Source organism: Rhinopithecus roxellana, chromosome 12, assembly GCF_007565055.1.
Source record: "Rhinopithecus roxellana isolate Shanxi Qingling chromosome 12, ASM756505v1, whole genome shotgun sequence".
Lineage (NCBI taxonomy): Eukaryota > Metazoa > Chordata > Mammalia > Primates > Cercopithecidae > Rhinopithecus > Rhinopithecus roxellana.
The window spans coordinates 115,525,480-115,536,828 of NC_044560.1; the positions used below are offsets into that span (position 1 = coordinate 115,525,480).

An 11,349-nucleotide genomic window follows, 5' to 3' on the forward strand; every position below is an offset into this window, starting at 1 on the left:
ACACACGCACTCACACACTTATCCACACATGCATATAGAGTTCCTTGATGGAAGCTCTGAGGACCGTATTTTTCATTCCATTGTTAGCACACAAACTGGTTTGGTAAAGGAAAGGGATTCTTAGAAGCAAGTGGCTCACTCCCTCTTGCCCACAGCTCTGCGGCCAGGATACCCTACAGGACAGTGGGGAGGCTCAGGCAGCACCATGAGCTCAGGCGGCTCATCCTCACCCCTCCGTCTCTCTCTCCCCCTTCCTCTCTTTCTCTCTCTGTCTGCATCTCTCTCTGTGTGTTTGTCTCTCTCCATCTCTCTGTTTCTCTCTCTCTCTCCCCGTTTCTCTATCTCTGTATGTGTCTGTGTCTCTCTGTTTCTCTGACACTCTCTCTCTCTCTTCCTCCACCTGTTTCTTTTTCTGTGTGTGTGTTTCTCTATCTGCATCTCTCCTTCTTTTTCTCTCCCCCATTTCTGTTTCTCTGTGTATGTGTCTCTGTCTCTCTCCATCTCTCCCTGCTCTCTGTGTCTCTGTGTCTCTGTCTCTCCACCTCTGCACCTCCCGCCCCCTCCACCTGCCCTCTGATGCAAACTCCCCTTCTCGTTCCCGAGCAGACAGACTCGCAGCAGCACTGGGATCTGAGTGCCAGACGGAGTTTATTTGCAGAGTGGCTGGGGCGAGAGAAGGCAAAACACATCACAGAGAGGGTGGTGCCACGTGGGAGGGAGACCCAGCCGGAGAGAAGGAGAGAGGACGGCGGGAGGACGGACGGAGGGGAGGCCGCGCCATACCAGACGGGTTCATTTATTTAACAGACATTTCCTGACCCCTGCTGCAGGCCATGGCTGAGTCCATGAGTCCATCAGCAAATGGGAGGTGGCAAAGACCCTCAACTCCAGGAACTCACAAAATAACCATAAAAAGTAAGCCATGCAGTGAGAAGAGGATGCATGTTCTAGAGAAATAATAGAGTGGGGGGATGAGGAGGCAGGCAGTTAGCGTTTAGGATGCACAGCTGTAACCCCAGCACTGTGGGAGGCCAAGGTAGGAGACTCACTTGAGGCCAGGAGTTTGAGACTAGCCTGAGCCACATAGCAAGACTCACCCCCCACCATCTCTAAAAAATTTTTTAAAAATTAGCTGAGCATGGTGGCGCACGCCTGTAGTCCCAGCTACTCAGGAGGCTGAGGCAGGAGGATTGTTTGAGGCCAGGAGTTGAGACCCACCTGGGCAACATAGCAAGATCCCTCCATCTCTAAAAAAATGCTAAAAATTAGCCTTGAGTGGGGGCACATGCCTGTAGTCTCAGCTACTCAGGAGGCTGAGGCAGGAGGATTGTTTGAGCTGTAGATTTCGAGACGGCAGTGAGCAGAGATCACACCACTGCACTCCAGCCTGGGAGACAGAGGGAGACCCTGTCTCAAAAAGAAAATGAAAACGCAGGGATGAGGGGATGAGCCTAAAGTGTACCCAGCAAACAGCGAGTGCAGAGGCCCTGAGAAAGGTGGCGGCAGGTACCGAGAGACACGCGGAGGTCTGAGACCCTGGCGAAGGTGGCGGCAGGTATGGAGGGACATGCAGAGGTCTGAGGCCCCCATGGACCCAGGGGGGCATGCAGCCTGCAGAGAGGAGGGAGGAGGAGGACGCAGAGGGGAATCCCAAGCCCCATGGATGAAAACACACAGAGGAGAAACCAAAAGCCGTCGGCGTTGGAGGCCTGGATGGGGCAGCTTCCCTTTCTGCATCCCCCCGGGCCTCCTCACTGCCCAGCCTCCTCTTCCACCGCTCCCACTTCTTCAGCCTCACCCTCCCGCTGCCTCCAGGGGCGCCCCAGGTGCTCCCTGATGGAGCTCACAGGGCTCCTCCTTCGGGGGTGAGGGTCCAGCAGCCCCCACAGAAGCGCGTCGGCCGCGGGGGCCAGGCCGAACCAGGGCTGAGGACGGTCCTGGGGCTGGCCCGACGCCTGCCAGATGAGGAAGTCCTCGTAGAAGGGGTCGGCCTCGGCCAGGGGCTGGTCCCAGGGGAAGTAGCCGGTGAGGAGGCAGAAGACCAGGACGCCCAGCGCCCAGGCGTCCAGGGCGGGCTGAATGGGCAGGCCCTCGGGGAGGGGCGGGGGCGCGCAGAGCTCGGGGGCCGTGTAGGGGATGGGCGGCCCGGCCAGGCGCAGCAGGGTCCCGCGAGGCCTCGTGTGGCCGAAGTCGGTCAGCTTGAAGCGCCGGCAGTCCGGGTCGCACACCAGGACGTTCTCCGGCTTCAGGTCGCGGTACACCAGGCCGCGGGCGTGGATGTGCTCCAGGGCGGAGGCCAGCTGGGCGGCGCAGCGGTGCACTGCGGGCTGTGGGAGGCCCACCTGCGGGGAGAGGGGTCACGGCCCAGTGCCCCGAGGCCACGGAAGGCAACCGAGACCGCGGGGCCTCTCCTCTGCCCAGGAAGCAGGCCCAGGACACTAAGGAGGCCGGTAAGGAAGACGGTGAATAGCCCCGCGAGGCCGAGTGTGACCTGTGAGGCCTGTGGGTTTAGGAGGCCTAGGGTGACCCCATAAGGCCTACTGTGACCCCATGGGGCCTGTGGGTTCAGTGGGGCCTGAGGTGACCCTGTAGGGCCTGTAGGTTAAGCGGGGCCTCGGGTGACCCTGTAGGGCCTGTGACTTGATTGGGGTCCAGTGTGACCTGATGCTGCCTGGTGAGTCTCCATAGTGTATCGTGTGGGTTCTGTGATGTCTATGAACTCCAAAGAGGCCTAACAACTCCACGAGTCCTGTGGGCCCCATGAGGAGCCTCCAGGGGGTAGGGGAGGGTAGGGAAGGCCCAACGCAGTGGCTGTGGTTCCTGCGGCCCAGGCTGCTCAGGACGTTCCTGTGAGGCAGGAGAGGCACTCGAAGGCGGCTTGGGGGTCTGCCTACACACCTTGGGCTGGATGAAGGCCATGAGGTCCCCGTGCAGGACGGGCTCCGTCAGGAAGCTGTAGGATTGTGCTGACTCGATGCCAATGCCGTAGGCTGTCACGATGGCTGAGTGCACGCCGAGCGAGAGCCCCACACAGAACTCGTACAGGAAGCCGCGGAGGGACGTGCGGGGTTTCGGGAGCTGCTTCAGTGCCAGGGGTGTGCCTGGGGCAGAGGGACAAGTGTGGGAGGTGTGCAGAAGCCAAGGGCCACCTGGGCCAGCTGCTCTGTTCCCCTGTGGTCCCCCCGATGGTCCCTCAGCTTGGACTGTTTCCCATAGGCCATCTCCATCTCCTCCAACTCCCACCTCCCTCCAGAGCCCACCCTAACAGCACAGCCACCCAAGCATCACCAGCAGTGCCAATAGTTACAGCACGCTGGGGCCCAGCCGGGGGCTCAGGCCTGAAATCCCAATGCTTTCAGAGACCGAGGCGGGAGGATCCTTTGAGGCCAGGAGTTTAAGACCAGCCCGGACAACACAGTGAGACCCTATCTCTAAAAAAAAGTTTTAAAAAGGCCGGGCACTGTGGCTCACGCCTGTAATCCCAGCACTTTGGGAGACTGAGGCGGGTGGATTGCTTGAGGTCAGGAGTTCGAGACCAGCCTGGTCAACATGGTGAAACCCCTTCTCTACTAAAAACACAAAAAACTAGTTGTGGTGGCGCATGCCTGTAATCCCAGCTGCTCGGCAGGCTGAGGCAGGAGAATTGCTTGAACCCGGGAGGCAGAGGTTGCAGTGAGCCGAGATTGTGCCACTGCACTCCAGTCTGGGCAACAGAGTAAAAAAAAAATTTTTTTTTAATTAGCTGAGCATGGTGGCATCTCTAAAAAGTTAAATAAAACAATAACAGTATGTGGTGAATTTCTACCCCGCTTTCTTACAAGCCCATAGCCATGGAGATGGAGGGATACCATGAAATTTCTCCAATGACCTCGTTTGGCTTCTCATGACAGCAAACCCACGTTTGAGGCAAAAAGATATTTTTGAGACACCTGGGGGAAAGGGAACCTATACTGGGCAAGAAAGCCAGTTAGGAATTGTGGATTTTGTCACGGGTGGAAACGACTTCCTAGAAGCTAAACTCCCCGAAGACAGGAACTTCTGATGTTGTCTTTTTTTTTTTTTTTTTTTTTTTTTTTTTAGATGCAGTTTCACGCTTGTTGTCCAGGCTGGAGTGCAGTGGTGCGATCTTGGCTCACTGCAACCTCTGCCTCCCGGGTCCAAGCGATTCTCCTGCCTCAGCCTCCCGAGTAGCTGGGATTACAGGCACCTGCCACCATACCCAGCTAATTTTTATATTTTTAGTAGAGATGGGATTTCACCGTGTTGGTCAGGCTGGTCTCGAACTCCTGGCCTCAGGTGATGACCTGCCTCAGCCTCCTGAAGCGTTGAGATTACAGGTATGAGCCACTACACACGCCCCCCCACCTTTTTTTTTTTTTTTAAGACAGGGTTTTTCTCTGTCGTCCAGGCTGGAGTGCGCAGCACAGTCGTGGCTCACTGCAACCTCCACCTCCTGGGCTCAGGCAAGTCTCCTGCCCAGGCCTACCAAGTAGCTGGGACTACATTCGTGCACCACCACACGGGGCTAATTGCACACCCAGCTAATTTGTTTTTTCCCTGACACCAGAAATTCCTGCTAACTGGCTAAGTTTTTTAAAAAAAAAAATCTGTAGAGGCAGTCTCGCTATGTTGCCCAGGCTGGTCTCAAACTCCTAGGCTCAAGCAATCCTCCTGCCTTGGCCTCCCAAAGTGCTGGGATGACAGGTGTGAGCTGCTGCGCCCAGCTTGGTTTCTTTGATTTCTGAGCCATCAGCTGCCAGGGTGCAACCTTTCCCATCACAAGGCCATGTGTGACTGGGCTAAATTCCCTCATCGGCCCAGCACGGTGGCTCACATCTGTCATCCCAGCACTTTGGGAAGCTGAGGTGGGCAGATCACTTGAGGTCAGGAAGGCTGAGGCAGGAGAGTTGCTTGAACCCAGGAGGCGGAGGTTGCAGTGAGCCAAGATTGCACCACTGCACTCACTCCAGCCTGGGTGACAGAGCAAGACTCCATCTCAAAAAAAAAAAAAAAAAAAAAAGAGAGAGAAAGAAGGAGAAGAAAGGCTGGGTGCGGTGGCTCATGCCTGTAATCCCAGCACTTTGGGAGGCCAAGGTGGGTGGATCACTTGAGGTCAGGAGTTCCAGACCAGCCTGGCCAACATGGTAAAACCCCATCTCTACTAAAAATACAAAAATCAGCCAGGTGTGGTGGTGCATGCCTGTAGTCCCAGCTACTCAGGAGACTGAGGCAGGAGGATTGCTTGAACCCGGGAGGTGGAGGTTGCAGTGAGCTGAGGTTGTGCCACTGCACTCTGTCTCCAAAAAAATGAAATAAAATAAAAATAAATAAATAAATAAATAAATCCTTCCTTATCGAAAACACCGGCCGCCCCCACCCACTCCCCAGCCAGATGCAGTGACGTCTCTTCTGTGTGTTCACAGCGCGCTCGATCGCTGCCGCCGTGGCCACGCCACCCAGTGTTGGCGATCCCTGCCCATCTGCGCTTCCCACAGTGCCCTGAGCTTCCTAACGACAGTGACATGCTCAGGGCCTCAGCATCGTGCAGCCCAGAGGCAGGTGTGCTGGAGGCCTCCAGGTGCAGGTTCAGTGAAACGCCTGTGGAGGGGCCTCCTTGGCAACGCCCCCGCCCGTTACTGCTCATGCCTCCGGCTCTGTGAGCACCCAGGGCTGGATCTCTGAGTCTGCGCCTCTTCCCGAGGTGTGCTGTTGCGTGGCTGCATTATTGTCCTCTGTGTTATTACTGAATTGTGTCTCCCCAAAACTCGTATGTTGGAGTCCTAACCCCTCATACTGCTGAATGTGGCTGTATTTGGAGAGAGGGTCTTTAAAGAGGTAAAATGAGGTCACTAGAGTGGGCAGGCCCTCATCCAATGTGACTGGTGTCCTTATAAGAAGAGGAGATCGGCCGGGCACGGTGGCTCAAGCCTGTAATCCCAGCACTTTGGGAGGCCGAGACGGGCGGATCACGAGGTCAGGAGATCGAGACCATCCTGGCTAACACGGTGAAACCCCGTCTCTACTAAAAAATACAAAAAACTAGCCGGGCGAGGTGGCGGGCGCCTGTAGTCCCAGCTACTGGGGAGGCTGAGGCAGGAGAATGGCGTGAACCCGGGAGGCGGAGCTTGCAGTGAGCTGAGATCTGGCCACTGCACTCCAGCCTGGGCGACAGAGCCAGACTCCGTCTCAAAAAAAAAAAAAAAAAAAAAAAAGAAGAGGAAATCAGGACACAGACATGCACAGAGGGACGACTATGTGAGGACACAGGGGGAAGATGGCCAAAGGCAAGCCAAGGAGAGAGGCCTCAGGAGAACCAGCCCTGCTGACATCTTGATCTCGGGCTTCCAGCCTTTAGAGCTGTGAGGAAACAGAGCTCTGCTGTTGGCCAGGTGCGGTGGCTCATGCCTATAATCCCAGCACTTTGGGAGGCTGGGGCAGGAGGATCACTTGAGGCGGGTTTGAGACCAGCCTGGGCAACACAGTGAGACCTCATCTTTAAACAAAAATTTAAAAATTACCCGGGCATGGTGGCATGCGGCTGTAGGCTCAGCTACTTGTGGAGCTGAGGTGGGCGGATCTCTTGAGCCCAGGAGGTCAAAGCTGCAGTGAGCTGTGATTGCACCACTGCACTCCATCCTGAACAACAGCAAGACCCTATCTCAAAAAAACAAAAAGAAAAGAAAAGAAAAAGAAAAAAGGCCGGGCGCAGTGGCTCACGCCTGTAATCCCAGTATTTTGGAAGGCCGAGGCAGGGGTATCACTTGAAGTAAGGAGTTCAAGACCAGCCTGGCTAACATGGTAAAACCCCTTCTCTACTAAAAATACAAAATACTAAAAATACAAAAATAAGCCGGGCATGGCGGCAGGTGCCTGTAATCCCAGCTCCTTGCGGGGCTGAGGCACGAGAATCGCTTGAACTTGGCAGGCGGAGGTTGTGCCACTGCACTCCAGTCTGGGCACCAAAGCGAGACTCCATCTCAAAAAAAAGAAAGAAGAAAGTAAAAAGTTCTGTTGTGGAAGCCGCTGCCTTTGTTATGGCAGCCCCAGCAGAAGAATGCACACTTTTTCTGCATTCATGCTATGAGGTTCTTGAAGGCAGGGACTGGCTCTGATTCAATTCTGGGTCCCCTGCCCGCTTGACCCCCCAGCACAGGGCTGGCCTCAAAAGACGTGCCCTGAACTGACCGACCTCAGGTTGCCTCCCTATTTTCTCTTTCATGGAAGGACACAGGCTGTGTGTGCGCTTGGTAGAAAGGCTGCAGGGTAGTGGGGAGCTGTTCTGTGCACTCACTGTGTGCCGGCCTTGCTAAGTGCTTAGCAGACAGCATCACTCTGCATCATCCCACGGTGACCACTACAGCTGCCACAGGAGGCTCCTGAGCACGGAGCTCTGTCTTCCCCAGCATTGTCCCCAGCAACTACAGCAATCCACATACACCCCCAGCAACTACGGCAATCCACATACACCGCCAACAACCAGAGCAATCCACATACACCCCCAGCAACTACAGCAATCCACATACACCCCCAGCAACCAGAGCAATCCACATACACCGCCAACAACCAAAGCAATCCACATACACCCCCAGCAACTACAGCAATCCACATACACCCCCAGCAACCAGAGCAATCCACATACACCAACAACCAGAGCAATCCACATACACCCCCAGCAACCAGAGCAATCCACATACACCCCCAGCAACTAGAACAATCCACATACACCCACAGCAACTACAGCAATCCACATACACTGCCAACAACCAGAGCAATCCACATACACCCCCAGCAACTAGAACAATCCACATACACCCACAGCAACCAGAACAATCCACATACACCCCCAGCAACTAGAACAATCCACATACACCCCCAGCAACTAGAACAATCCACATACACCCCCAGTAACTACGGCAATCCACATACACCCCCAGCAACCACAGCAATCCACATACACCCCCAGCAACTACAGCAATCCACATACACCCCCAGCAACCAGAACAATCCACATACACCGCCAACAACCAGAGCAATCCACATACACCCCCAGCAACTAGAACAATCCACATACACCCACAGCAACCAAAACAATCCACATACACCCCCAGCAACTAGAACAATCCACATACACCCCTAGCAACTAGAACAATCCACATACACCCCAGTAACTATGGCAATCCACATACACCCCCAGCAACCAGAGCAATCCACATACACCCCCAGCAACTAGAACAATCCACATACACCCCCAGCAACCACAGCAATCCACATACACCCCCAGCAACTACAGCAATCCACATACAACCCCAGTAACTAGAACAATCCACATACACCCCCAGTAACTACGGCAATCCACATACACCCCCAGCAACCAGAACAATCCACATACACCCCCAGCAACCAGAGCAATCCACATACACCCCCAGCAACTAGAACAATCCACATACACCCCCAGCATCCAGAGCAATCCACATACACTGCCAACAACCAGAGCAATGCACATACACCCCCAGCAACTACGGCAATCCACATACACCCCCAGTAACTATGGCAATCCACATACACCCCCAGCAACTACGGCAATCCACATACACCCCCAGCAACTACGGCAATCCACATACACCCCCAGCAACTACGGCAATCCACATACACCCCCAGCAACTAGAACAATCCACATACACCCCCAGCAACTATGGCAATCCACATACACCCCCAGCAACCAGAACAATCCACATACACCCCCAGCAACCAGAGCAATCTACATACACCCCCAGCAACTACGGCAATCCACATACACCCCCAGCAACTAGAACAATCCACATACACCCCCAGCAACCAGAGCAATCCACATACACCCACAGCAACTATGGCAATCCACATACACCCCCAGCAACTAGAACAATCCACATACACCCCCAGCAACCAGAGCAATCCACATACACCCCCAGCAACCAGAGCAATCCACATACACCCCCAGTAACTATGGCAATCCACATACACTCAGAGGATCAACTCTTCTTCCAAGTAGAAATCATTACCCACGTTTTTCAAAGGAGGAAGCTGAGACTCAGAGAGGGCAAGGGAGTTCCTTAAAAAGCACACAGTTTTTGGCGGGGCACCGTGGCTAGGATTACATGCCTGTAATCCCAGCAATTTGGGAGGCTGAGGCAGGCGGATCACTGGAGGCCAGGAGTACAAGACCACCCTGGCCAATATAGGAAACCTCATCTCTACTAAAAAAGAAAAATGTACACACAGAAATGCAGCTGGCTGTGGTAGTGCAGGCTTATAATCCTGGCTACATGGGAGGCTGAGGCAGGAGGATCACTTGAACCTGGGAGGTGGAAGTTGCAGTGAGATTGTGCCACTGCACTCCAGCCTGGGCAACAGAGCCAGACGCTGTCTCAAAAACAACCAACCAACCAAAACAACAAAAAACACACAGTTTTGGAGGGCAGAGGTAAGACTTGATTCAGGCCTACCAGCCTCCCCAGCCTGGGCTACCCCAGGCCTGTGCCCCACCCCTAGCTGAACCCTGCCACCTCGGACCCCACAGCCTGGTACCTTTCTGACGATGGGTGACCAGAAGGACACGGCCATAGCGGCCCTGGCCCAGGGGACGGACTTCCTCGTAGAGCTCGTCCACCTCGGCTCGGACCAGGGTCTGAGCACTCAGCGTCATCATGTCCTCCAGCGCCCGGGCAGCCTCCTGGCCCTGCTGGAGCTCCTCTAACGTCAGGCCGCCCAGACCCTCCTCCTCGCTATCCTCCGAAGCCCCTGCCTCCACCGGCCCTTCCTCAGACTGTTTGCCGGGCATCTCTGCAAGGACAGAGAGGGGCTCCCAGGCTCAGGTCCCAGGCCCAAGGGAGGAGGGGACTGGGGGTCTGGACTCCTGGGTCTGAGGGAGGAGGGGCTGGGGGCTCATCGCACTTCTAACTGTGACTCAGTCTCCCTCTTGGTGAGAGGCGGGGGACCAGTCTCTGGTGTGAGTTCAAACCCTAGGTCACAGATGTCCCTGCCCCCACATCCCTGCGTGCCGCAGCCGCCACCCGCCACCCGCCACCCTGACATTGAAAGATGAACCAGATCCCCACTGAGACTCCCCCATCTTGTTTCCAAAGCAAACAGACTTGGGCCCTGGGGGTGGATGAGTAGCCTCTGTCTCCTGAGAACAAACAGGTGCTCTTGGGCTCAGGGCTGGGAGGGCGGGCTGTGCAGAGGGCCTGGGATGGCTGGGTCCTGCATGGGACCAAGCACTCGGGATCAGTCCCCAAGCTCCTGACAGGCCTGGGGTTGCACTTTCACAGCCCAGCCACCTCCCTCAGACCCAGACCTGCAGCACCTCCTCCGCCAGACCCAGGGGTCCAGGCCCCCAGCCCACCTCTCTCCCGGAGCCTCATAATTCACACGACTGAGGACCCCCAGATTCTGTTTCCCTCACCCTCCACCGCTCTACAGCCTCCAGGTGCAGCCCGGGCTCCCCTGAGGGACTAAGGACTCGGGCCACCTGGCGCAGTCACCCTCAGGTGCTGCCCACCTCAGGCCAGGGCACTTTGCCCACCTCCCAACCTAGGCTCAGACCTCCAGACCTCACCTCCTCCAAGGCCCGCCTGACCCTTCGGCCGCCGGCTGTGGTCAGTGCCTGGCACTTAGGGCCCATGCCAGCAGACGCCTGCCCAGGACCAAGACCCCGCCCCGACTTTGGGGGTCGTAAGGCCCCGCCCCTCGGCCCGCCCCTTCTGTCCCCACTGGGAGCAGAGCGACACCGTGTGATGACTCCTGGAACTGGCTGTGGTCAGGCGAATACCCTGACCCAGGAGCTAAGCCCTCCTCCCTCAGACCCAAGAGTCCAGACCCAGCGCCTCCTCCCTCAGACGCAGGAGTCCAGACCCAGTGCCTCCTCCCTCAGACCCAGGAGTCCAGGCTCCAGGGCCTCCCCCTCCCTCAGACCCAGGAGTCCAGGCCCCAGGCCCTCCTCCCTCAGACCCAGGAGTCCAGGCCCCAGCCCCTCCTCCGTCAGACCCAGGAGTCCAGGCCCCAGCCCCTCCTCCGTCAGACCCAGGAGTCCAGGCCCCAGCCCCTCCTCCGTCAGACCCAGGAGTCCAGGCCCCAGCCCCTCCTCCCTCAGACCCAGGAGTCCAGGCCCCAGCGCCTCCCCCTCCCTCAGACCCAGGAGTCCAGGCCCCAGGCCCTCCTCCCTCAGACCCAGGAGTCCAGGCCCCAGCCCCTCCTCCCTCAGACCCAGGAGTCCAGGCCTTAGCTTCCCCCACCCATCTGAAGTTTTCAGGCACAGAACTGAGGCCTCCCCTACCCCCCTCAAGGCCCCTCTCTTCCCAGTTGCTCCACCAC

The 11,349-nt window shown here is 56.5% G+C and overlaps 1 protein-coding gene across 1 annotated transcript; it reads right to left on the reverse strand.

Annotated features, from left to right (window-relative positions):
* Window positions 1-629: 629 nt before the first annotated feature.
* Window positions 630-10,674, reverse strand: SBK2 (SH3 domain binding kinase family member 2). The gene is made up of 4 exons (XM_010379198.2): window positions 10,595-10,674; window positions 9,565-9,819; window positions 2,899-3,101; window positions 630-2,342 (listed from the first exon to the last, which is right to left on the reverse strand). Exons 2-4 carry the CDS (start codon window positions 9,815-9,817, stop codon window positions 1,752-1,754), a joined length of 1,047 nt encoding a protein of 348 aa, XP_010377500.1. The 5' UTR covers window positions 9,818-9,819; window positions 10,595-10,674; the 3' UTR covers window positions 630-1,751.
* Window positions 10,675-11,349: the final 675 nt, after the last annotated feature.